The sequence below is a fragment of the Carettochelys insculpta genome, chromosome 6 (genome assembly GCF_033958435.1).
Source record: "Carettochelys insculpta isolate YL-2023 chromosome 6, ASM3395843v1, whole genome shotgun sequence".
Taxonomy (NCBI): domain Eukaryota; kingdom Metazoa; phylum Chordata; order Testudines; family Carettochelyidae; genus Carettochelys; species Carettochelys insculpta.
The window spans coordinates 64,529,924-64,557,824 of NC_134142.1; the positions used below are offsets into that span (position 1 = coordinate 64,529,924).

The 27,901-nt window shown below is 42.3% G+C and overlaps 2 protein-coding genes across 8 annotated transcripts in view; one reads left to right on the forward strand and one right to left on the reverse strand.

Annotated features, from left to right (window-relative positions):
• Positions 1 to 5,793, forward strand: part of TMEM62 (transmembrane protein 62) — a 56,802-nt gene extending 51,009 nt beyond the window's left edge. For all 5 annotated transcript variants that reach the window (XM_074997090.1, XM_074997086.1, XM_074997085.1 and 2 more), the window contains one exon: positions 737 to 5,793. In XM_074997090.1, the coding sequence (XP_074853191.1) occupies positions 737 to 1,063 (327 nt within the window). In that variant the 3' untranslated portion in view covers positions 1,064 to 5,793. The remainder of the gene's footprint in view (positions 1 to 736) is intronic.
• A 1,295-nt stretch (positions 5,794 to 7,088) lies between these two features.
• Positions 7,089 to 27,901, reverse strand: part of PTGR2 (prostaglandin reductase 2) — a 39,864-nt gene continuing 19,051 nt past the window's right edge. For 2 of the 3 annotated variants that reach the window (XM_074997093.1, XM_074997091.1), the window contains 8 exons: positions 25,498 to 25,689; positions 24,215 to 24,385; positions 21,489 to 21,698; positions 19,231 to 19,352; positions 16,780 to 16,867; positions 16,087 to 16,126; positions 13,754 to 13,835; positions 7,089 to 13,657 (listed from right to left, as the gene is read on the reverse strand). In XM_074997093.1, the coding sequence (XP_074853194.1) occupies positions 13,771 to 13,835; positions 16,087 to 16,126; positions 16,780 to 16,867; positions 19,231 to 19,352; positions 21,489 to 21,698; positions 24,215 to 24,385; positions 25,498 to 25,689 (888 nt within the window). In that variant the 3' untranslated portion in view covers positions 7,089 to 13,657; positions 13,754 to 13,770. The remainder of the gene's footprint in view (positions 13,658 to 13,753; positions 13,836 to 16,086; positions 16,127 to 16,779; positions 16,868 to 19,230; positions 19,353 to 21,488; positions 21,699 to 24,214; positions 24,386 to 25,497; positions 25,690 to 27,901) is intronic. The other variant, XM_074997092.1, reaches the window with a different exon arrangement.

Here is a 27,901-nt window from a genome sequence, read left to right on the forward strand (position 1 = left end):
GAGAGCTTGACACATACAACCCATGCAAACCATCCATGCCAGATAAAGTGGAGGGAGGAGAAGGGTTTAGAACTGGCAAGAGAAAACTACAAATAAGGGCGGGGGGGAGTCATTGGGGAGTTCTATCAATATTTGCACACTTCCTGTGAAGTTTTGACTTACTGATGTTTCTTTATTTTCCTTCTTAAATGTCATCAGTAAATCTTGGCTGTAGGCTTCCTGTTAGCAACTGCTAATTCACACTACCTTTTCTCAGCCTTACTAGGGAGTGGGAGAGCAGAAAGGAAAAACAATATTGCTCCCCTCTCTCTCCCACCGCCTTTTCTTTGTTTTTCTTCCCACTGTCTAATTTTCCATTGACTTTTCTGTACACCAGCTGGAAGCAAAGAGTCCTGACAGATTTTCCCCCTTACTGCAATGCATTACACTCAAGCAGCCATGCTCCCACCATGGAGGACAGAACGGTTAAGATTTACTGAAACCCCTTCAAATTAGTCAGTAGGTTTCACTCTGAAATGAATATGAGCTTCCACTTTCACCAGCCTGCATTCAGTACCTTCCCAGTTTTCTCAGTCACCAGCAATCTCTGTGGAAGTATCTAAGTCCAGGAATTGTTGCTGGCATCTAGACCAGTCTCTGAGACAGTTATCATGCCCTCTTGTATTCTTCCCACACTCTGACATTCAATATAACTTACCTGACACACACACTCTCACGTCTCTTTTTGTCTTTCCAGATGGTATTTTTTAACTTGCCTTTGATGGCTTACCTGTGTTGGTGCCTGTTGCTACGATGCCAAGGTCATTGCTTCTGCTCTCATATCCGTCACATCAAGCTCATCATGGCTCTGCCAATCCACCTAACCATGCTGCTCCTGCTGGCTTGGCAGGTCTATTCCTGCTACTTCCTACAGCGGACCTATGGAACTCTGGCTTTCTTCCTCTCCCCAATGAAGACCTGGCTGGTGGTGCTGACTTTAGTTCTGATCCATAAATCTTGGACACTGAGCTCCTCTGAGCTGAGAACTTATATAGTGGAAATGAAAAACTGCCAGAGTGCTTGATGCCTAATGAGGGTATTCAAAGTTCTTTTGAGTCAAACTGTGAAGCCATAATTTATTAAATGCCTAATTTTATAACATTGTAAAGAAATCAGGAGTGGATCTTTATAATGCATTATGGACATTATGCTGCTGTTTAATTTTTTCAATGCTTACATATAAGTCCAGAAAACTACTTGGTGTGACTGAATATCTTTAAAGAAAATATAGACAATAACAAAGATCTACAACAACGGCCTTTGCATTAGGTATCAATGTGGTTTGCACTAACAACACTTTTTGGTGCTTATAATCCTGTACTGTATTTCAGCATATCAAAATCTGTGTGTGCATGTGTCTCCCCTGCTTGCTTTTTTTCCTGTTCAGACAGTGCTGAAAAGAGGAGTGTGCTGGCTCTGCCTTTTCTGTCCAATAGTGACCCTCACCTGACTAGTGAGAGAGCTGTGTTTGTTGGTGTTAAAGGGAAGTTCTGTGATGATCAGCATGAGGAGTGACAGCAAAGAAGAAGGGGAGATAGGATACTTTCAAGGATGAATGATCTTAGTGGAGCAGTGTGGGTTAATGACTAGGGAACAGGAGTGAGAGTGAGGAGACTGATTATACGACCTGTGTGATTTAGGATAAGTTATTGAATTTCTCTACTCTTCATTGTTGCCAACTGGTCGATATAATTCACCTGGAGATTTATGGATAAAAGCATAAAGTGTTTCATATTTACAAACTAAGCCTTCCCTCCAAACCCCCCAAGAATCAGAGAGAGAGATAGGGGTGTAATTCTCAATTCAAGGAGCCATTGCAGAGCTCTGTTAGGATATGTCCGCACAGCAATGCTATTTCAAGATAGCAGTACTTTTCAGCTCCTGAGAACTGGTTGTTTGGAATTCTATTACAGGTTGAACTTCTCTAATCTGGGACTCACTGGTCCAGCAACAATCAAGGTCTAGCAGGACCACAGATTTTCCTAGACCAGAGAGACCTGGAAGCTGGTAGTGGGGGATGTCTGGGAATCTAGTGGCAGGAAGCCCATACGAGTCAACAGCTGGGAGCAGGACCAGCCAGTGGGAGGGGAACAGGAGTCACTGGCTAGCAGTGGAGCCCAGGAGCTATGGGAGAGCCCAGAATCTGGCAGCAGAGGGGCCAACACTGACCTCCCATGGTCTAGCAAACTTCCTGGTTCAGGACTGGTCAGATCCCGAGGGTGCTGGACCAGGGAGGTCCAGTCCATACAAGTCTATTAATGCCATTCCTAATATGACCAGCAGGATGCTGTTGAGTGATTAAAAACAAATGCACTCCTAGAGTTCCACAGCCCCGATACATCCCAAGTACAAAAACCCAGTTAAGAATCAGATGCTGAGAAAATCAGCTGAAGGGTAAATTAAATACATGAATAGCAGTATAAGTAATTTTGAGGGAAAGTGGCATGAGCTCTATTGTGTCCACCACTAGCTTAATACCATAGTTTTGTACGCATTATAAAAACCTGGATCACAGCACAAATAGGGATCAACTGGATTGTGGCTATTGTCCTCTTACAATCACATTTTCAACTGCTGTCCTACTAGGAATATATTTACTCCCCTTCCAAAAGTTGATACAATGGTTCAGTTTAAAATGCTCACTTTGAAATAAGGTTCCTTTGAGCCTGAAAGTTCTTGGAACCAGACAGACTATGAACTAGGTAAAAGAAAGTTGACAACTGAACTGAAAGCCAACTGGAAGTACAAATTCAGGACAATGTAACTGATGGTTTACTGAATCATAGACACAAACTATAGCTGAAGATATAAAAATCAGTTAAATAAATTTGTCTTTAAATCTAAAGCTGGAGAAATGTGGTTTAATAAAAACAAAAACACTATAGTTTACCATGCAAAGAAAAGAGTATTTACAGACTAGGCTAGTAAGTATAGCACATCTGCTATCTGAGGCAGAGGCAGAGACCATGTATTTATAGAGTTCCATGACTGGAGCCCCCTATGAGCACCCAATATGAATAATAAGAAATGTCATATGCTATAGCAACACAATAACTGATGTGCATATTAATGCAGCTCCTGTCATAGCACATCACCAATTTCCTAAGTGGGTTTGTGCCTACAGGCCGTGCAAAGGCTACTCTGTAGTATATACCTCAGCCAGTCTACAAAGAGGAGCATTTTAGCTAGGAAAAGTGGAGCAAATCATCCACAGTGGATTGTAATGAGCTGTCCCAGTGGTTGCAGGCCCTCTCACTCCTCCAAGCTGCCTATGTGAATTAGCTAATATCAGAAGTAAGATCTTTTAATCATTGTTACCAGCTCCCAATTCTCTTGAATGGAGGAGCTGGCATTATGCTATAATACATTTACTCAAGGGACAGCAACCAAAATAGCAAAAAGAGCCATTTTTTTTAATTCAGTAAACATATAAATAATTCAAGAGCTGCAATGCATGTGAATACAAGACAGTCCCTTAATAAATAATATCAAACCATACTTTTTGTAACCCCTATTTGAAGAACAGCACGCACACACAATGACTTGTAATGTGACACATTTACTCTAGGATGTTCACAAACTTTTTACATATTCTATTTTCTCATACTTTTCATGTGTTTGTGTTTCTACTATCTTCCTGACTTTCACTCCCAAACCTATTTTAATTATGCCAATTATACTTCACATTAAATTTCAATTTTCTTTCTTAAAAGGTGTGTTGCCCTTCACTGCAGGAATGCCGCAAGCTTCCTTTTCCTTTTCAAAATCAGGACTTTACTAGCAACACAATCAAAATATAGCTACAGTATTATATCCCACAATACACTGCACATCTAAAAAAGGGGAGTTATCCAACATTCTGAGATCACATTATTTGCTACTTAAATGTGAGTTGTTCATTGCTGGGTTTTTAGACATTCACCACTTTACAAAAATAATCTGGAGGGATTTTTTTTTTTTACTTTGCAATCATAGCATTGGGAGCCACAAAGCAGTCCTTAAAGAACCGCATGCAGCTCCAGAGCCGCAAGCTGCAGACCCCTGTATCTGCTCATTCTTCAGGCATAATATATGTTTACACAGTCCTTATGGCGTATGATAGATTTTTCTTCAGTTCACGAATTAAAAGGGTTTTGGTTTTTTGTGCAAGAAACCACGTGTTTTCTGACATTTGTTATTGGTAACACTCGATTCTTCTTTCCTTCAGCATAACACTGATTCACTTTTTTGGCACGAGAATACAGCAGTCTTTTGAAGTCAAAAGCATTTGTGCCAAGCTGTTTATTAGGCAGGGACAGAAGTACTGGAAGAGAGCAAAGCCAAGAACAGACCATGGAAATATACTAAGTTTTAACACATTGCCAGCAGGCATTAATATTGTGCTGGGACAAACCCCTTTTTCCCTATGAATGTTTAAAAAACAAACAAACAAAAAAAAAAAAAAACCTGTGAAGGAAGGAGGAATGGATGTAGCCTGACCATTTATAATCATTAACTTGTGTTTGGAGCTGTGGATTAAAATGTTAATTTGAAATGACTAATCTTTTTTTAATTTTTTTTGTGAGAACACCTTTTAAATAGCATTGCCTAATTTTTTTTTTTAAATATAGCCTTAAGTGCGCATAATGGTTTTCTACTCCTGTTTGTTCGAGGGGGCTTCTCTGTGCATCAATGGACGATTGAGAAAGTTCTGTCAATTGCACAAAACCTCTGAATGGTGAATTTTCTTTCTGACTCTGTAGCCTCAGTAATTGTAGATTGTTTTTAGATGTTAGTAGCATAGTGGCAAATTGACTCTGTATTTTTCAATATAATATACATTCCCCTTTGTAAGAATAAGGTTTAGTTTAGGCATAGTTTCTATGCCTGGTTAAATAGTTTTGGCTGTGGGAGTGCTTTATTACACTATCATTTTTAAATTAGTACAACCCCTATCGTAGACTTATTCTACTCACCGAAAAGTGTCTTCTACTAGCATAATTTCTTTTCCTATATAGTAATACCTGTTTAGGGCATCTCTATACTGATATAATTACATTCACACAATGGACTGAAGAGAATGAACTATACTGGTGTAGTTCAAGTAGCACAACTTTAGTGTGTAGACAAAGCCTAACTGCTAAAGGCAGGGCAGAATTTTTCTGAAAGTTCACCAATTGTCTGCGTTTTCCACTCATTTCAGTGAACAAACCTTTTCATAGTAGCAGTGGATCAGCTGGCATAATATACAGTAGAATTTCAGTGTTACGAACACCTCAGTAATAGAATTTATTCATCACTCTGAAATGTTTAACTCTGAATAAAATGTTATGTTTTGTTCTTTCAGAAGTTTACAACTGAAGTTGATTTATTGCAGCTTTGAAATGTTACTATGTGGAAGAAAAATGCTGCTTTTAACCATCTTCATTTAAATGAAACAAGCACAGAAAGTTTCCCTACCTCAACGTTTTTTCAAACTTTCCCTTTATTTATTTACTAGCTTGTATTTAACATTATACTGTATGGTATTTGCTGGGCAGGGGCAGGAAGTGGTGGAGAATGTGTTTATCTCCTGTCCTGCCTGGTTGCGTACTTCTGGTTCCAAATGAGGTCTGTGGTTAACTGGTCAGTTTGTAACTCTGATGTTTCTAATTCTGAGGATCTGCTGAGAGAGAAAGGCCCCTTCTGGGTACTCTTTGTATAGGATATCAAAACAAAAAGCAGTCATGTTGCACTTTAAAGACTAACAGAATAATTCATTAGGAGATGAGCTTTCATGGGACGGACCCACTTCTTCAGATCAGAAGAAGTGGGTCTGTCCTACAAAAGCTCATCACCTAATAAATTATTCTGTTAGTCTTTAAAGTGCAACATGACTGCTCTTTTGTTTTGACAGAATACAGACTAACATGGCTCTCTCTGTGTCACTATTTGTATAGGATACTTTCACAAAAAAAATGGGATGAAATCTAGACCCTGCTGAAGTAAATGGAAATTTTCTCATTGATTTCAGAGGGGCCAAAATTTCACCGCTAGTGTGTAAAAGCCCCATTTAGCTTCCATGAAAGTCAATGAAAAAATTCCTATTGAGGAGGAATTCTATTTTGCCCTAATGGAGCAATGTCATTTCTTTTGATAGAGTGTCCACACAGCCCCTGCTCTTTTGAAAGAATGGGCCAGGGATCGAAAAATCTGGTGCCATGAGGGCTGCTCCTTTGAAAAAAGGACCCCTGAGGCGCCTATACATTTATTTTCCAAAAGAGTCTTTTGGAATAAAGTGCTCTTCCTCATCTTTGAGCAGCAGAGGGCCGCCAGAAAAAATAACGCATTCTTCTGATTTTAATATTGAAAGAATGCGTTTTGTATGTTTTCAAAAGAGACCTAGCTTTTTCGAAAAAGCTTGCTCCTGTAGACGTAGCTTCAGAGAGGTTCTTACTAATATATCTCTCCCCCTTCCGCCTGTTCCAGGTCAATTCCTTCAAGTCAGAGGTGGTCTTTTCTCTGGCGTGGGTCTAACAACTTCCTAAGTGTTCTCTTGGATTGGGGAGGCAATTTTCAAAAGCCAAGTGAAGATGCTGTTGTTTGCACCCCATTCCATAAACAGAATTTCCGCTGGGCGGAACCCCTTGTTTTAGCTTTCTCCATTCCCATGCAAAAATAGCAGCTGCAAGACAGATTCCTGCACCAGGTGGCATGGTCACATGCCTCTGTAGGACCAACCAAACTTTGGGCTTACAGGAAAAAAAAAAATTTTTGGCTGCATCTACACTTGCATTCCTCTTTCAAAAGAGGCATGCAAATGAGGTGCAGATTTACATATCTGGCACCTGATTTTCATATCCTTTTGAAAGACCTTCTTTCGAAAGAAGATAAGCAGTGTAGATGTGGCTTGTTCAAACGTAAACCCCATCTTTGAGAAAACCCTTCTTCCCATAAAAAAAAAAGGGAAGATGGGTTCTTTCGAAGATGGGGTTTACTTTCGAACAAGCCACATCTACACTGCTTATCTTCTTTCAAAAGGATATGCACATGAGGTGCCAGATATATAAATCTTTGCCTCATTTGCGTGCCTCTTTCGAAAGAGGAATGCAAGTGTACAGGCAGCCTCAAAGATCATTGCCTCAAACACTGCGACATGTTAACCCCTTCACCACCACTATAGTCTCTCACTAAAAATTCTAGATTAATAAGCAGGTTTACACATCATGTTTCTAACCTTACATACAACAATGATAAATGCACGTGACTATAATACACAGAGTGAGGGAATCACAGGCTTGTGAATGACAGGCTATTTGACCTGTTTTGCATAAAGCATATTTGAGTTATGCATATTCATATTCATATTCAAAACCATACTGCCATACAAAATATAGGACCATAGAGTCAGGCTATGTAGCTGCGGTAAGTCATCCCTTAGCAAGTCTCAAGTTGGACCATGCAAAAACAAATGGCTGCTGAAGAATCACATCATGTAAGTTACAGCCCAGCAGAAGCGCTGTGTAGTTCACAAGCTTCAGCTACTGTCGTTGGACAAATAAAAGACGTAGAGCAACCTGGCTATAGAAAAAATACTACCCACACATTGAGTAAGTCATACACAATTAAAATAAAAACTTTCCTACAAGCTGCCATTTGGTTTCTTCCCCACTCTGCCCCTCACTTGTTTAGCTATTAGTGTCTAGTAGCATCTTTATAGGCTAGCAAACTGCAGACATATTGCTACATCCAAACTTTTTAGAAAGTAACAAACACTGCAGCATGATCTCATATTGGGTCACCCTCTCACATCATCACCCAGGGATAGGGCAGTGACTTGGATAGATTAGTAAGCAGCTACTGTGAGGAAAATAGTACTAAAGATTTTCTGTTTTATACTTTATCTCAGATGGGAATAAAATGAGTCCTAAGGGACTGTCACTGCGGTAAGATCTGCCAGCTCACACGCTGCCAGATAAACAACTCACTTTGTAGAAACAGCCCTAAGGCAAACACAGGTCATAAATACAAGCCTTGTACTTTGGACAAACAGTTGCAGTTTTGGGACCAGAAAAGGGAAAAATGCTGCTGCAATTAATTTTTGCCTTTCACTCCTGAAGCACAAAAAAGGAATGAGAAGACATTCACGGCATTTCAATCAGGTTTTTATTATGCTTGCATCTCTCCCACTACTATACCACATAAAGGACAGTTCCCCCAGTGGAATGAACTCCTCCCACCTCATGACATACTGCTTGAAGTCACCTATGTTGAATGGACATGAGCAATTACAGGAAAGAAAAGACAAGTCACCTTTTTCCATAGTTGTTGCTCTTCAAGATGTGTTGTTCATGTCCATTCAACTTCCTGCCCTCCTTCCCAACTGGCCGAGTGGTCTGGCAAGAAGGAACTGAGGGTGGAAGGCAGTGTTCCCTCTAATTTTTTCCAGACAGGTGTGCAATAAATTTTGCTAGGTGCACTGAGGTATATATGAATATGCACCTCCACTAGAAACATGCTAACACTTTGCTAATCAGCTGGGCAGCATTTGAATCGCTCCTGGGTGGCTGCTGAAGCACTCTGCCTAGAGGGCACACTGATGGAGGGGGGGCCGGCAGCACCCTTTATAGTGTGGCATGTGTACACTACTCCAGGGGACACCTGAGCCAGCTCCCCGATGGGTACTGCTGAAGAAAAATCTTCTAGTATCAGGGCACAGAGTGAGCACACACCTTTAATTGAATGGACATGAGCAACACATCTCAAAGGACAGCAGTTACGGAAACAGGTACCTGTCTTTTCCCTTCTGTCTGTGGATATAAGGCAATGCTGGTGGCACAATGACCTGCTCCCCCAACCTATTCCAAGGAAGGACAGCCTTCTGGTACAGGTACTGCATGAGGATGCAGGAGATCTACTTTCTATTCCTAGCTATAACCCGGTATTATAGATCCAGGTGTCTCCCCACCTCACTCACCCACCCACCAGACTGCTGAGAGGGGAATCAAAGCCTATTGATCCCTGAATGTTTTACGCTTCTTTAGGATTCACCAGGTTGTAGCAGTTTCCCCCCCTTACCCTCTCTGGCCCATATCCTGGGTACAAATGAAGCTTATCATGCCCCTGTGCTGTGGAAATAGGGCTCTTTCACACACTTGCCTGGGCACATAAGAATGGCCATATTGGGTCAGACCAAAGGTCCATCCAGCCCAGTATCCTGTCTGCCAACAGTGGCCAGTGCCAGATGCCCCAGAGGAGGTGAACCGATGACAATGATCAAGCGATTTGTCTCCAGCCTTTGACTAAAGGCTAGGGGCACCATACTTTCCCTTGGCTAATAGCCATTTATGGACCTAACCTCCAAAATTTTATCAAGCTCTTTTTTTAAACTCTGTTAGAGTGCTGGCCTTCACAGCCTCCTCCGGCAAGGAGTTCCAGAGGTTGACTGTGTGCTGTGTGAAGAAAAATTTTCTTTTATTACTTTTGAACCTAGTACCCATTAATTTCATTTGGTGTCCTCTAGTTCTTATATTATGGGAACAAGTAAATAACTTCTCAATATTCACTTTCTCCACACCATTCATGATTTTATATACCTCTATCATATTGCCCCTCAATCTCCTTTTTTCTAGACTGAAAAGTCCCAGTCTCTCTAGCCTCTCCTCATATGGGACCCTTTCCAAACCCTTAATCATTTTAGTTGCCCTTTTCTGAACTTTTTCAAATGCCAGTATATCTTTTTTGAGGTGAGGAGACCACATCTGCACCCACTACTCAAGATGTGGGCGTACCATAGTTTTATATAAGGGAAGTATGATATTTGTCTTATTCTCTATCCCTTTTTTAATAATTCCTAACATCCTATTTGCTTTACTGACTGCCGCTGCACACTGCGTGGATGTTTTCAGAGAACTGTCTACTATAATTCCAAGAGCCCTTTCCTGATCTGCTGTATCTAAATTTGCGCCTATCACATTGTATGTATAATTGGGGTTATTTTTCCCAATGTGCATTACCTTACACTTACCCACATTAAATTTCATTTGCCATTTTGCTGCCCAATCACTCAGTTTGCCGAGCTCTTTTTGAAGTTCTTCACAATCTACTTTGGTTTTGACTATCCTGAACAGCTTGGTATCATCTGCAAACTTTGCCACCTCACTGCTTACCCCTTTCTCTAGGTCATTGATGAACAAGTTGAACAGGATTGGTCCTAGGACTGACCCTTGGGGAACACCACTAGTTACCCCACTCCATTGTGAAAATTTACCATTTATTCCAACCCTTTGTTTACTGTCTTTTAACCAGTTTCCAATCCATGAAAGGATCTTTCCTCCTATCCCATGACCACCTAATTTACATAAGAGCCTTTGGTGAGGGACCTTGTCAAAGGCTTTCTGGAAATCTAAGTATATTATGTCCACTGGATCCCCCGTCTGCATGTTTAACCCCTGCAAAGAACTCTAATAGATTAGTAAGACAAGACTTCTCTCTACAGAAACCATGCTGACTTTTGACACATAGATGCAGCCCTCATGCCTCCATAATAACCAGTAGCTGAAACACAGCCTGTCCCAAAACCCCCAGGTCTAAGCCTTGTGGGTGACAGCTTAGTTCTCCCAAGAGGCATTTTGAAGATGTAACACACAACATACAAGTACTTTTAGAGTTCTAAAATATTACTGCTCTTTAATCAAATGAGAATTACACAGATGTATAGAAAAAATAAATCCTACATGAATTTCCCCTTACTCTAGCTCACTCTTTCCATACAAGACCACCTGAGTTCAAGCAGGCTGAGTCCTCTCTTCTAGACTTTTCTATTTACTGCAGCAACTTCCCGCAATCTACAAGGATGGAAGAAGGCTGAAGAGAGCTGTGAAACAGAATAGCTTCAGATTTTTATAATCTGCCAGCACCAGTATCAGATGACCTCCTGATCATCTGAAGAAGCTCATCAGAGCCTCCCTACCTGGTGAGTTCATTGCCATGCAACTTCTCCCTTGATTAACTATTCCTCCTAGGCTTAAGAAGCCCCATGAGAGCAGGAAGCATTGATGAATGGAGAGTCTGCTGAACTGAGTATTGAAAGACAGGCTACAGACCTCTAATATGAAGCCTTTTTATTGTCACCATCTTAATCCTGAAAATCAAATAGAAAAATCAGTGAATATTAAAGCATGAGAATAAATCTAATGCTGTATTTATTCCTGATGAAGCCCACAGTTGTGTACAAACTGAAGCCTGCACTTTCTCAGTGAATATGTAAGGCTGATAGGCCCAGGTCATCTGCAGGAGAGACTAAACATGCAACCTTAGGGGTTGAAGCACTGTGCTCTACCACATGAGCTAAGTAAGAGCCACCTGACTAGCTCTCAGCCAAGGCTGTAAAGCAGAGATTTCATTCTCCTTTGTCAGTGATCTCAGCACTTCTGCGGTTACAGATAAATTAGGATTCATATAATAATGGTCTATTGTCTTGACAGCATTTTGTAAAATGTCAATGTATGGAAATGGACAAGTGGAACAGTGTTTCAGACTGTAAAATGATAGGCTTTGTTACACTAGAAAGTTTTGAGAACAACAAGAAGTCCTGTGGCACCTTATAGACTAACAGATATTTTGGAGCATAAGCTTTCTTGGGCAAAGACCCGCAATGCATGGGGGGGTAGTTTCAGAGGGGTATTTAAAGAATGAGGTCCCAATAAAAGGGAGGGACAGAGCTGACAAGGTCTATTCAGCAACATGGAAATGGCCTATCATCAATAGTACATATCAAAAGAGGAAAAAACAAGTCAGATCAGACAGGGGGATATGAGCCATTGTCAGAGTCTAATGGTGAGATATTAACACCCAGGACAGAGAAGCTGTTTTCGTAAGCTGCGAGCCACTCCCCGTCTCTGTTTAATCCTTGGTTAATGGAGTCAAATTTGCAGATAAATTGCAGCTCAGAGATTTCTCTCTCCATTTGATTTTTGAAATTTTTTTGCTTCAGGACTGCCACCCTTAAATTTGCTACTGATGTCCAGGGAGATTGAAGTGTTCACCCACAGGCTTCTGTACATTACTGTTCCTGATGTCTGATTTATGTCCATATATTCTTTTAAGTAGAGACTGTCCAGTATGGCCAATGTAAAGTGCAGTGGGGCATTGCTGGCACATGATGGCATACGTTATATTAGTAGATGTGCAGGTAAAGGAGCCCTGATGGTATGGTTGATGTTAGGTCCCGTGATGATGTCACTGGTATAGATATGTGAGCAGAGTTGGCAGCAAGGACTGTTGCAGGTGTTGGTTCCAGGCCTAGAGCCACTGGTTTGTGATTTGTAGTGGCTGGTGAGGATTTATTTAAGGTTGGCAGGCTGTTTGTAGGCGATGACAGGCCTGCCTTCCAAGTTCTGTGAGAGTGAAAGATCATTGTTCAGGATGGGTTGCAGATCACTGATGACGCATTGGAGAGGCCTTAGGTGGGGGCTGTATGTGATGGTCAGTGGTGTTCTCTTGTTTTCCTTTTGAAGCCTGTCTTGTAGCAGTTAGTTTCTGGGTACCTGTCTGGCTCTGTCAATCTGTTTCCTCACTTCTTCAGGTGGGTATTGTAGTTTAAGGAAAGCTTGGTCAAGGTCTTGTAGATGTTTGGCTCTGTCTGATGGATCAGAGCAAATACGGTTGTACCTTAGTGCTTGGCTGTAAACAATGGATCATGTAGTATGCCCTGGATGGAAGCTGGAGGTGTGTAGATAAGCATAGCAGTCTGTGGGTTTTTGGTATGGGGTGGTATTTATGTGACCGTCGCTTATCTGCACAGTAGTGTCCAGGAAGTGAATCTCTTGTGTGGACTGGTCCAGGCTAAGGTTGATGGTGGGATGGAAACAGTTGAAATCATAGTGAAACTCTTCAAGAGCCTCCTTCCCATGGGTCCAGATGATGAAGATGTCACCAATGTAGTGCAGGTAGAGGAGGAGCACTAGGAGGCAAGAGCTGAGAAAGTGTTGTTCCAGATCAGCCATAAAAATGTTGGCATAGTGTTTTGTTGACAAAACTCAGAGCGTCTACACACAAAATGAGTTTTGTCAACATTCTGTTGACAAAAGTCGGCACTTCTGCCGACAGCATTCTGCCTCTCTGTGATGACAAATATGCCTTTGATGACAGTTTCTCTCAACAAAAAAGCCATGTAGATGCTCCAGGGAGCCCTCTGCCACCAGACAGGGCCTCCAGTTCACCAAGCGGCCCTGTTTGCTGAGCTTCTGATTGGCTGTTCTGTCAACAGAGAAATCAACTGAATGCTGTGCCAGACATGTGAATCCAACTTTCCAGTATTAAACCACATATAAAAAGATTTTGCCAAGAAAAGCCACTCTTCACACTGAAAATTGCCAATATAATGCATATAAGTTTTGAGCTTTATTTTTTTGTAAATATGTGCAATTAAACTAAATGTTGTTCTCATGACCTTGTTTAGCATTTGTTTATTATTATTGTCACTTATCTGTAGTCTACTTTTTCAGCTCCACATATAAGACTTATTTGGGGTTCCACAAAATTCTTTCACATTAAAAGGGTTCCATGGCCAAATAAAATTGGAAAACACTCTGCTAATGTACTCATGTCCAAGAATCTCTGCTATCCATGCTTAGGAGGTTTCAATTGTAGGTGCCTTCTGAAACAAGAGGGAAGTTTAATTTAAATAAAAGAATGCTTGTTCAGCAGTCAAGAAAAAGAGTCATGTTAATTTCTCCTGTTAGGCAACACTCACATGAAGAGCCAAAGATTTTATTCGGAAATTAGCACTATCTGTTTTCCAATGTTGCCTCCGGTCATCATGGACTGGAAAGCCTCTATTTGAAAATAAGAATAATACGCACTATTAGGATAATAACATGAAACGTTTATGCACATAGTATTTTTTAAAAAGAAAAAGATAAGATCCTGACAGTCTCCTTTACTGTATTATAACAATGTAAAGAAAATCAAGTTTTAGACTTAATAGATTTCCACAAACACAGGAGGTTAAAAAACACTAATATTAGAATGTAAAAGGTTAACAAAGGCAATTTAAATAATACTTTAATAAATTAGTTTTAACCTTTCAAATTCCTGATCAGACCTCTGTTTGCAATAATAGTCATTATTTTTTAATTACTGTATGAAATGTTGTAAGGATATGGCATGCAGAAAAAATACACTGCACATGCAAAACGAGGGCATATGCCTGGTAAGCCTACAGCAAATGCTTTCATTTAAAACATTCCCTCTGGTGTGAAAAGGCATCTTACAAAGTATTTCCGCTTCATAAATACACATGAAAATTTTATGTAAGTAAGGTGAGTAAACTGAATTTGAAATATGGCTGTCCAGTTGACCAAATCCCTTTAAAAAAAAAAACTATGAAGTAGAAGGGTTCAAAATTAAACCTAGCCTTGTATGACTTAAATAATGTTTTTTCCCCAAGGGTTTTCTCTGAACCTGTGGGACTAAAGCTGGAGTGTGGGGTGGTGTAAACCCCCGGCCCATGGCGTGTTTGGATCTGACCCCCAAGGCTAGGAGCTTCCCTCCCTAGCATCCAGCTGATGGTGGGTGGAGGGGTTTGGATCTCTGAGCCTCACAGGCTGGAGTCAGGCAAGTCAGAGCCAGATATGGCCCATGGGCTCTGCTTGGTGGAGGCAGAAAGTGGCTCTGCTGCCACCACTCCTCATCCTACTCCCCTGGCTGGGGGAACAGTAGCGTAGTGCTGCCTGGAGACGCTTCTCCCGCTGCTCTGATTGGCCAGAATTCCAGCCAATCAGAGCAATGTGGGGGAGTAATGCCTGGGAGCAATAGGAGAAAAGTCTCTCTTCAGGAAGTGTTTCTCTGTGCTGCTGTTCCACCAGCCATGGGAGCGGACAGCAGCAGTGGCAGCATTCAGAGGTAAGCACTCCACCATTGCCCAGACTCTCAACTCCCACCCCACTCCTGCACCCCTACTGCCCAGCTCCCCACATGCCCACCCTGCTCCTGCACCTTTCTTCACACTTAGACCCCCCAGCCTCAGCCTGGTCCTGCACCATCCCTCCCATCTAGACGCCACCCCCAGCACATTCCTGCACTCTCCCTCCTGGCCAGACCTCTCACCTCCCACCCACTCCTGAGGCCCCCCACCCTTTGCATCTTATCTTCCACCCAGATCACCAAGCTCAGTTCACTTCTGCACTCTCCCTCCCATAAAGACCCCACACCTGCTACCCAGCAACCGCCTCCTGCACAATGAACCCCCCAACATTTGGTCCCCTCCCAGGCCCCCAAAATAGTTAATCTGAACCTCACTTTCCAATTTTCCACTCCCTTGCCCACAGTGCTGGAGTGTGAAAGGAGTGAGGTGTCTTAGGGGCCACATCTTTGCAGTCTTTGTGCTTTTATTGTTCTTCTCATTTTTTATGTGGCTCCTGACTGATTTTTCTGTGGGCCAGTGGCCCCCAACCCAAAAAAAGGTTCCCCATCCCTGAACTAAAGTATTACCGAAGTCACTGTTACCTGCTGAAAGAATATTTGTGTTCAAACCACAAGTAGTGAATGATCTGGCTCTTTAGTTTTATAGCTTGGGTGTACAAAGCCCCTTTTGTTTTGTTTTGTTTTTATTGTTTCTTGTGGTTTTTAGCCTCTGACAGCAGGTTATTTTAGCACTTCTTGGCTATGTCTACACTAGCCCCAAACTTCGAAATGGCCACACAAATGGTGAGTGGGAATAAGGGGACTTTGAAGGAGGCTGGGTCCTTTCGAAAAGGAGCCCCATCAGGACGAGCCGCACAGCGGTGAGGCGCATCAATTTCGAAGTGCCACGGCTGCCCGCATGCTAATGAAGCGCTGAATATGCATTTCAGCGCTTCATTAGTAAACTTCGAAATGGCCATTTGTGTGGCCATTTCGAAGTTTGGGGCTAGTGTAGACACAGCCCTGAAGTGATATTTTGATCCTAGTTAGGTAAATACATTTAAAACCATGTTCTAGGAGAGGGACAAACATCTGAACTGAGGGAAAGGAGAGACAGAGAGAATGTTTTATTGTAATTACACTTCAGCAAAGATTATTCTAGGAAATTATGCAACTTCTTACCCCCTACGTTTTCCAGGCCTTTTGCCACAGTTTCTTTGACCTGTCAATGAGAATAGGTCTTAGTAGTTTCTCCCCAAAATCAGTCTGTTTGAAAGGGGCCATGAAATGTTTTAAAGGGACCCTTTTGGTCCACAGAACAAGGTGCCCCATTTTGGATCTTGCCCTTTGGTCAAGATGGAAAGGTAACTATATTGTTCAAGATCATTGTTGACCCGTAAGCTAATGCACCCTTTAAACAAAAGGCAGAATATTACTGCAACTCTGGGTGTGTGAGAGTGTGAAGATTAGGAAGGATGAGCAGGCCAGTTCATGGACCACATAACATCAGTAGAGAAAAGAGTTGGGGGACACGGGGCACTTAGTGATCATAAAGTCATAGTGACTTTTCAAGCCTGGATTAGAAACCTCATCAAAAAATTAGGACTGGACTTTCTCAGAAACAGACAAAAATCTAGGCATCAGATACCTGTGCTGCTGCTAGAGGACCAGTTCTACTACTGTAAACAAAATTCTGAGTAGCTATTTTGCCCTTTCTAAACCAGTGCTGCTCTAAAACCTGCCTTTGGGTGTGTTATCACTTTCCTCTCCAAAGTGCGGCACTGTTGTCAAATGTGTTTTGAGATGGATAAAGAAATTACTTCACTTGAAAGAAGTCTCACGCCCATAAAGAAAATGTACACATTCAGTTTCTACCTTCAGTTTCCCTTCCTTAATCCAATGACAGAGCTGTAGAATACTAGCTTCATGTTTATCCATATAGTTCAATACCAGAAACCTCTCCCTGTGGAAAAAAAAGAATGAATGATAATTTAATAACGTGAGTGGCTGGTCAATATATTTCAAAAGCCTTTGAAATCTTATTAGTTTTGTGGGCAAATGTAACATTCATGAGACAAGATTAGTAGTAATAATTATAGTGAGATGTAGTGAAGACAGCTGATGTGCAAACTTGCTTACACAATTCTGTATAGTGGAAGCTTCAGGTGGAATAATATAGTCTCACACAAGTGATCCTGCCTGTATTTCAAACAGTGTGGAAGGGAGGATGAGCAGCTACAGAGTGCTACTAAAGTGGTGAGCCTTAATACATGCCTGAAAATGCAGATTGTTTTTCTATCCACCTTTTTTGTCACTCCAAATGGAAACCACCAAACAAAAGAGCTAGATGAGGAGGACCTTCCAGTCCTTGTAATTTTGCCTCTCGTGTCATACCTGCTGTGGTAATCAGAAGTGACACCTGTGCTCACCAGCTGTAATACACTGCCAGAACTACCTGCAGGCACAATTCTCTTCTGCTTTTAAGTCAGTGACGTGTGATAGTGTTTGATGCGCTATTTGCACAAGTGTAAATAACTAACAATACAAGATATATTAGACAAGAGATTGTGGGTGGGTCAGAGGATGTGAATCTAACTGGTCATCAGATGGTCTACATAAAGAAATGGTATTCATATACCCAAAGTAATGGAGAAACACATTTTAAATATAGATACATAGAAACCACAAGTATTTCTCCAACTTTTCAGAACACACTAAATGCAAGAATTTATAGGGCTTATAATTAATTTTGTTTAAATGGTCAATTAATTGTGATTAACTACTTAATCGCTTGACTGCCCTAATTTCTATAGTGAAAACTCTGCTCCTGAAGAAAAGGACACATTAGGAATGGAATGCTTTTCTATGAGTTGGGGTCCTCTACTATGGGGAAAATAGTGTGTGGCAGCTATTTTAGTGGGAGCTATTAGACTCATATCCTAGCTGCCTGGAATCCACTGACTTCGGGCAGTACACAACTGTAATTAATGCTGAAGGTTTGAGTAATGAATCTTAAACCAATATATACACTGTTTATATTGCAAGCTCATTCAGGTATCAAATGCTTTACAGAATATGGAGATTTAGTGGGCTAGGATGGGAGGTGATCCATTAAGGGATTGGAAGTGGTCAACAAAAAGACTGAAGACATTAGACCTGACGCATTAGTCATCTGTTCTGGAGGGGTGGCAAGGAACATCCTTTAGGGTCAGGAGGTATATCAAACACTGTCAATATACTGCGATTATGGAGTGGGTATAAAGGGGACCTTGAGCATTAGTAGGGCTTAGTCTTCCAAACCTTATTTTAGTATGAGCCTAAGTGAAAGCTCATGTTAATTTACATTTTTCTATATAGTCATATTTGATGTCCTCTTCCTTAAAACAGAAAATTAGTATTAAAAAGAGTAAGTTAAAGTGGAAAATGCAATGATCACAATACCTTCTAAAAAGGGTTTTACTTAATTTTCTCACCTCACGCACAACTGCACTCAAAGACAAGACACATGGTACAAAATATTTGATAACCATGGTACCATGTTACCCATATTAAAAAGACTGACAGCCAGTGAATAAAGCAAATGACCACAGATGAGGCATATATCAGTATTTTAATTCCGTAGTGTTAGTACCACTGGCAGTCATTATTCTCAATGTCCCTTCTGCCCATTTAGAGGCCTCCTCACCAAATGTATATAATACAGTCGTAAAACACAAAATCACCAAATCCTTTTCTCTTTTTCAGTACTAGTGTTACTATCAAAATGCTCAGAGTGCTCAAAGTTTCCTCTCTTGAGATCAAATATGATAACTAGAGGCCCCGTTGCAGTTCCGCTTGCAAGCAGAAGTTGGGCTGGAAGAAAGTTCTAAACAGAATCTTGCTGTAATACACATCCAAAAGTATATGGGCCCAGGCCCCACAATGACCATGGGAGGAGCTCCACTGGGGGCTGGGCTGGGCTCTGTACTGGCCAGGGGAGGACAGGGGACTGCTGGGCTGGCATGGTGGGTGGGGAACACTCTGTTGGAGGGACTGGGCTGAGCCCCACACTGGCAAGCTGTGGGGGGGCTCCATTGAAGGGCTAGTCAGAGTCCTGCACTGAGTGGGGGAGGGGCTAACACAGTGCTGGGGGTGGGGGTGGGGGCTCTTTTGGGAGGCTGAGCTAGGCCCTGTGCTGGCCAGGAAAGGGACTGGGTCTGGCACAGTGCAAGGGTGGAGGGGACGCGATGACATAGTAGAATGTTGCCTGGACAGACAAGCACAGCAGAAATAATATACATGATGTGTTCAGTGCACTATGAAACTGCTGGGGAAGGAGAAATCTACCTTGTGATATTCCTTGCTTTCTGTATTTCTTCTATTGAAGGAGACAGTGGTGGAGGATAAGCAATGTCTTTATTATATTGGGAAATCTGACCACATAGGATGATATGGCTGTTGTGGTTCATCTGTTTGAGACAACACAAAATTAGAATACTACTTTCTTTCCTAACAAAAAGACACACAAGCTCATTAAAAGTCCGCAGATTTCTAATGATAATCATGCAACAGCTCAAAGTAGTTTTCCTTAGAAAAAGAGATTGGGAGAAGAATTGTATACCTATGATCATTCAGCTTGTAATGCTGTAGCAGGGGGAGGAGAAGACCACTGCCTATGTACAATTCAAAAATATGTTAACTGGGTAACAATTATGAGGGGTAATTACTTTACTGAGTGGGAGTTCTCAGTGTAAGGAGGAAAGCAAATTCTCAGCTATGTAATGCAAGAAAACAAAACATTCCATGTATCTATTCTGCAATCTTACACAGTATGGCCGTGTCTACACGAGCCCCAAACTTCGAAATGGCCACGCAAATGGCCATTTTGAAGTTTACCAATGAAGCACTGAAATGCATATTCAGCACTTCATTAGCACGCGGGCGGCTGCAGCACTTCGAAATTGACGCGACTCACGGCCGCGCGGCTCGTCCAGACAGGGCTCCTTTTCGAAAGGACCCCGTCTACTTCAAAGTCCCCTTATTCCCATCAGTTCATGGGAATAAGGGGACTTCAAAGTAGGTGGGGGTCCTTTCAAAAAGGAGCCCTGTCTGGATGAGCCGCATCAATTTCGAAGCGCCGCGGCCGCCCGCATGCTAATAAAGCGCTGAATATGCATTTCAGCGCTTCATTAGTAAACTTCGAAATGGCCATTTCGAAGTTTGGGGCTAGTGTAGACATAGCCTTTGAGTTTTCTACTCTAGTCTTTAATTGTGAAATAGGAGTAAGGCAGATAGTGTCAATACAGTCTTCCTCTCATTTATGAAAAGATGAGTTCCCCCCCGCAATTTATGCATATGGGGTGTGTCTACACGGGCACAAATCTTCAAAATGACCATGCTAATAGCCATTTCCTAGACTACTAATGAGGCACTGAATTGAATATTCAGCGCCTCATTAGCATTAGGATGCTTCCGGCCGCAGCACTTCGAAAGCGCTGCTTTTCAATGTGCGCGGCTTGGCGCAGCTACACGGGGGTCCTTTTTGAAAGGACATCGCACCTTTTGAAATCTCCTTTTTCCATTCATGGCCATTTTGAAGATTTGTACCTGTACAGACATGCCCATGAAGTACATTACACTTCCATGCCTCATTCCAAGTTTTAAATGAAAAAAAAAAAAAATTTTACTGCTCTGTGGAAAAGCAGCAGAATAGCCTCAACAAAAATACTCTGCCTCCTGTTGCTGGCCCACCAAATCCCCGAAGGTGCCCGCTATCAAAGGCTGACAGGAGTCACAGATGTGTTCCTCACTGCGTAGTTTGCATTTCCAGCAAACAGTGGGTATCAAGGATGATTTAACAAAATGTAATTAACTCGCCTCATCTATCACTTTGATTGACTCTGGTAGTGTTTAGATTGCCTAAATACTCTGAAAGGTTCCTCTAGGGAAGTTGGAGTAAGAATGATAGTTCATTCCCATGCTTCCCAGGAGCTCCAAGTGATGGTTTCATGAGATGGGAAACAATAATCAATTACTCAAACTCAGTAAACCTCCCTCAGCTGATGATCTGGATTATCGTGAAAAGGATTTTCCTCAGAATAGTTTCATTACCTTTCTCACTAAAGCCTTGACAACTGTCCCTATTTTCTCTCTTTCGCACCTCCAACTCCAGTGATACTACCAGAGAGGATTGGTTAGTACTCTCAATAGACCCCAGCAACGTTACTCCTTAACCCGCCAGAGAGTTGAAATCAAAGTTGAAATACTCACCCTCACAGACAGGCACTATTGCTAAACTGCAACATGGTCTCTGCTGGTTAAGGGAGTAAGATGCCAAAAGCGGAAATCAAATGCAGGCCTCCCACAACACAGCACAAAACTGCTACTGGTAGCTATCAGGCCAGGCCAGCAGGATAGGCTTATGTTTCAGATGTTTTGACAGTTTGATTCAATCACGTTCAGTATGTCAGGTACATATGGGAAGAGAAAGTTTTCCTATCTTTTAGCAATTAATGCAGGCTGGTTCATATTACACTCCTTCCAAAAGATGTATGAAGACTTTGGGAGGGAGAGATGAGTATGAACAGGACAGCTGGGATAGGCACCTGTTTTATAACTTCATCACTGATGTCTCCACCGACATTGTCAAAGTAAACATCCACGCCAGCAGGGCAGAATTCATGCAGCTGCTCTGCCACATTCTCTTTCTTGTAATTGATAGCTGCATCAAACCCCATTTCTGAGACCAAAATGGAGCACTTCTCATCTGTACCACAGATTCCTACCACTCTGGAGCAGCCCTCCAGGCGGCCAATCTGCAGAAACACCATAAACAAAACAGTGAGGTCATCAATCTGCCCACATTTCAGTACTCTGTAATCACTAGAATTTTAACCAGAAGAATTATAGACACTAATATTGCAGGGCCTGAATACAATTTAAGATTGACAAATGTCAAGCACCATTTCCCTTCCAGGGATTAGTTCTCCAGTAAAAATACTGGGGAAAAAACCCAAAATTTAAATATACTCTAATTTTATATATTTGTTCAAATGCTGTGTTGTAATGGTTCCTGTCTGAACTGGACTTTTGTTTAAGTTTACTTGTTGGATGGTGTGTATATACACCTTACTCTGAAAAGCCTGGGCAGATAAATAATATTACTACCTTTTTAAGAGAACTGTAACCAACAAAGTGTAAAGGATTTATAGGATAGGATAGGCCAGTCAGTGGCTATTTACCAGGATATTCAGGGACACAAATCCATGCTCTGAAATTCCCTAAGTCTGTGATTGCCAGATACTGGGACTGGACAACAGGCGATGATGGATCATTCAATAATGGCCTTTTTCTGTTCATTTCCTCTGAAGCATCTGGCTTCAGCCACTGTAAAAAAACAGGATACTGGACTAGATGCACCATTAATCTGACCCAATTTGGCCATTCTAATGTAGCATAATCCAAAGCAATATACAAAAGTATTTATTATGTTTTTCACTGTCTCTATCATTCCTAATGCAGACGTAAACACTTAAATATTCCTCTCAAAGCCATCCTGTCCATAGGACTGTTCGGGGCAGCTATCCGGGCTGCACTCATTGGGGGGCCCATGGAACTGGCCTCAACTGTCCTATGGCCAGAATGGCCCCCCCATACTGAGGTGAGGCTGCAGGAACCAGGGTGGCCGGGGGTTTACTTGGGAGGCCTGGAGATATCAGCAGGGGTTGAGGTCCCCTGCATTTACCACAGTGGCAGAAGACACAGGAAGCAGAGGAACACAGCAACTTATTCCGTTCCACCACCATCTGCCAGGCGAATTGCTCTGCATCACCACAGTGGAGGGAAGCAGAGAGATCCAGCTTTCCTAAGTGGCATGGACTTGAAGGGAGCAGAGCACAGTGGGCAAGGGCCAGGGCACTCTGCTACCCACTGCCATAGAGAAGCAGAGCATCACAGCTGGGAGATGGTGGTGGAGCAGAGCAGGCTGTTGGGTCACGCTGCTTCCACCACCATTGTGACTGCAGTGGACCCAACCCCTCCTATCAGGCCCCATGGCCACCCCCCTATGTTCCACTGCTTGAGGTGAGGGGGCTTTGGGAAAGAGATTTGGTAGGGTGGGAGGCTGAGCGAGGACAGGGCATACAGGACAGGATATAGAGGAAGGGGTGGGGCAGGGGTGATGGAGGGTTACCCTGCTCCCCACCGGGACAGTCCGGATTCCAGTAGCTTTGCACATAACATTTGGTAAGAGTGAACCTTATCCTAACGTTCCACTGTCCAGAAGATTAACAACTAAACACTATAAATACCTGGTAAAATACTTCTTATATGAAAATTAGTCTATTAAATAAACAGATGGGCGATCAGAAGTTGGCGGCAGACTATATATAAGAAATCAGTTTGTTTACTTTCAGATCAGTAACAAAGAATAATCCTCATACTCAACTTCCCCTCCCTTTGGTGTTTCTTGAGAAGTTCTACACCTAAATACACCCAGCATGATCCCCACTGTTGACTGTGGGCCCAATCAGCAGATGACATACACTCATCCCTCGTTATACAAGCAAAACTGGTTCCCAACTTTCTGCTTGTAGGTGAAAACTCCTAAGAGGGACACTAAATTACCATTAAAATACAATGTAAAAGACTGGGGGCAGTCTGGGACCACGAGTGGGAGGGAGGGTTAAAATCTGGTGGAGGGTTGGGTCCATGGGGCATGTGTGGGGTTCAGACTGCTGCAGGTTGGTTCCGTGGGGTGGGTGAGGGGAATAAGGCTGCTGCAGGTTGAGTGTATGCGCCTGCGGGAGGAGGGGGGTGTCAGGCTGTGGCAGGTTAGGTCTGCGGGGCTGGTGGGAGGGCGTGGTCAGGCTGCCGTGTGTTAGGTCTGCAGGGATGGTGGAGGGGCTGGCTGCTGCAAGTTGGAGCCGCAGGGCTGGCAGCAGAGGTCTGGCTGCCACAGGGCTGGCGGGGGGTTTGGAGGAATCAGGCTGCTGCAGGTTGGGGCTGAGGGGCCAGCAGGTGGGGTTAAGCCTGTGGTGGGTTGAGTCTGTGGGTGGGCACAGGGGGGAGTCAGACTACAGCAGATTGGAGCCACAGCGAGGGGCTTAGGCTCGTATAAACGGGGGAGTTCACTTGTGTAGTGAATAAAGGCAGGTATATGTGTCCCTCGTTTAAGTGAGTACTTGTAAGTAAAGTACTCGTTTAAGGAGGGATGAACGTAATCAGGTCGGTGTAACTACAGTGAAATCAGAAGAGTTACAAGAAGACACATCTCACAAGACAGAGCTTAGAAGTAATAGCTCATTCTCTAGCAAATCTTAAACCTCTTTACCTGACCAGCCAAAGAACCACAGGAACCAGCAGCCCCACTGACAACCATTGTCTGATTGGACCCTGGAGTCACATGTCCCTTTTCTTTTATTCCTAGAAAGGCAGTCAGCCCAGTAATGCCAGCTGCACCAAGAAAATAGGAGAGGTGTCCATCAACAAGCTGTGGATCAAGCTACAAAAGAAAAAAAAAAGATCAAATGAGATTTTGGATTATTATGATTTGTTGACCACATATTTTAGGATGACATTGTAAATAAACACTGACACAAAATAACCCAGGCTGTTTAATTCAGACAAAGTATAAACCATTATTGAAAAGCCTGCTATCCAGCAGCTGTCAGACCTACTATAATACTTCAAGAACAAGGTGACAAAAAGTGAACCAAAACCACATTTCTTTTTTCCCAAAATGCTTTTAACAAAAAGTCACTCACAAGAGACTCGAGGATTTTTAGCAATTAATTGGTAAAATGTAAAATTATTCCATGGTCAAATATTGGTTTAGAGACAGAAAATAGTCAGTACTGTTGAAATATGACACCCATGATGACTTGAAGGATGCCACAGCAGGTTTGCCATATCTTATAATTGAGTCAATGACACAAACAGTCCTAAAAGAAATGTTTCCAGAAACCAAATTCTTACACAAGTTCCAAAAGTTTTCTGTCTATAGTGAAAATGCAATATATTAAATACTGTATGTGCAGAAAGACCAAGTTACAGTTACTAGAGAACTGTGACTTTCAATATGCTTACCTTTGTGGGTGTGCTTAATATTTTACAAGGTTTCTCTAATGTATGTTTTTTTACATTTAATACAAAATATGTTAAGAACATAGTAATAAGACACATTGGTGATCAGGTATCAAAAGTTCTACCTGGAGTTTGCATGACTAATGGACAAACCTTGACAGAGACCTCAAAGAAGATGCTGATGATTTTAACAGTTTTATTAACATTGGATTGTTCAGTGGCAGGAAAAGGAATTCCTTCTTACAAGAAAAAGATAAATCAATACTTTGCCACACATAATTTGATCTGCTTTGTAGTAATTGGTTGCTTTATTAGCACTGCTTTGTCCTTGACATATCTCTAAAAAGTAACAGAATCAGTTACCACATGAAAACAAAAGTTTTTTTTAGAACAATACAGGACATGAGGAGGGACAAAGGGAGTGGGGAAGGTTAGTCTTTGAAGAACTACAAGATTACTCTGTTATTTTGTGAAGATACAAACTAACACAGCTACCTCCCTGTGTTAATTTTCTATAGTTCAGTATGTTACCTTTTGGAGGAGTCTTCCATCTAGAATGATTTTTGTCTGCCAGGGCCAGTTGAACGAAGTTACAATATCTCCTTTCGACAAGTTAGCATGTTTGCTCTCTTCCACAATCCCGATGCCCCCACCATCAGCCACCTCAGACAATTGCCAGGGCAGGAGGTAATCAGAACCTGTGTCTTCATTCATGCGGCAGCGCTTAAAGAAAAGACTCTAATAATGAGATTCTAGCATGAAGGTATACATGAGCTTCCTTTATATATTTAGTAACTTTGGGATGGGATGCATTTAATAACTGAGCACAAAGAACTACTTAAAATTTTTTCACTAAGTACTCTACTTTCACCTTCTTTTCTTAGTTCTTTATCTCTCTTTTCATTCATGCACTTAGATAGATATGAAATAAATTTTATTTTCCTCAACACTAGTGTCACCACAAACATGCACCATGAAGGCACCAGACCACACACAAACAAAGGAGGACTTCATGAGATTCTCTTCCAGCTCAATCAACGCTACTTAATTGGATGAAGAGAATTTCATGGAGAAACTTGTGATACTCCTCCAAAACAAGGAGCCTAGAATGCAGCTCTTGCATAAATGTAGCTACTGCCAGCCCAGGGAATAAGAACCCAGGATCAATAATAAAACCTGGGTCTCCCACGTAACTATGCAAACCCTTAGTAGGTCACCAATCCAAAACTGGTTTAAAATACTCTGGGTTTAATATGAAATTTCATGGCTGTTTTGAATATGATTTCCTACTTCTTCCTTCTCTGAACACGTCTGGGCCACTCAAGTTCTGCTGCCCTATCAAACCATGCACATACTCTTTTTCAACAGAATCTGAGCATTGAAAGTGGATGTTGAACCATAACTCGCTGCTGGAAAGGCAGCTGGGCTCTTGGGAGACAGGAAGTCTCTTTTATGCATCCCTCCCACATCACTCCTGAACAGCCTCTTCTGAGAGCTAGGTGAGTGAGTGATGGTGCTACTATTACCTCCTTTACTAGTATAGTTGTGAGAATGACCTCCAGGTTACTGTCACTGTCCTCGTGCTGTCTCATACCTGAGGTCCAGGATGCAAGCTAAGGTAAGTCCCAAAGCCCAGATAGCTGTGCTGGATTCTGCAGTGGGCTGCCAGTAGTAACTTTGCTGGCTTTTCTATTAGAATTGCTGCCAATTTAACAATGAACTATTCCGTATGGCACTACTGCTGCTGCTTCTCAGTTTCAGAGCAAAACTATGTGGCAGTGGGCCCTCTATGACCAGGGAAATCTAAAAATGTCAGGGTTGTCTCATCTTTCCTTTACATTCTTGGAAAAGAGTATGTCTCATCCTTTTCTTCATCAGGATTGAAAATCTTATTTTACAGGGAAATGGAATAATTGCCAAAGGGTGGTACTGCTCAGTTTCACCTCCAAATCCATAGTGCTCCCAACTACATATTGTTCATACGGAAGGGCTTTTGCAGGTTTCAGTAAAAGGATGAGGTAGCATGAGACACAAGAGTGCAAGAGGCCCTCGAGAGACATTTAGATGCTGAATTCCACGGGAGCACAATGCATAAGGATCTGTGCAGAATAGTTCCTTCTGAATTCGGCAGAAATTGTAATAGAAAAGACAGCAGAGTTACTACTGCCAGCCCAGAGCAGAATCCAGCACAACTATCTGTGCCTTGGCATTCACTCTAACCTGCACTCTAGACCTTGGGTATGAGTAAGAAAGAGGCAAATTTCAGCAGTCTGAAGGTCATTTTCACATTTCATGCTTCCCCATGAGATGGACTTACTGGCTCCTCCTCAATTTTCTATTTTGCTCCCTGCTACACCATCCAGAGCAGTGGAGCATCTGGCCCCATATACACATGTAAAAATTGAATAATTAGATAGATTTTAAGTGTACAGTAAACCCTCCAGTTACACAGGGGGTTGAATTGCTGCAACCCCAGCATAACTTAAATTTTTGCGCAAGAAGTGGGGAAGACAGGAACCAGGCTGCTGCCTGGTTCCTAGCTCCCCTGAGCTTGCAGGAGCCAGGAAACTGACCAGCCCTCAGTTTCCTGGCTCCCAGAGTGGCGAGGAGCGACAAACCAGGGGGCAGCCTGGTTCCCGTCTCCCTGCTGCTTGTGGGACCCAGAAACTGAACAGCCCACCAGGGCAGGAAGAAGGAGCTCTTATTCTGCCTAGCTGCCTGCACCTGCGGGCAGCTAGGCAGGCTGAGAGCCACAGAGCCACTTCAAGTTGTGCTTAACTCATGTTAAAACGAGTTACGCACAACCTGAAGCCGCATATTTTGAGGGTTTACTGTACTAATTTTGTGCTTGGAAATAAGACCCAGACGTTTAGACATGGAGTACCATGGTTAACTACCATGGAGTTCAGCACCTACATACATCCGGGAGTCTTGG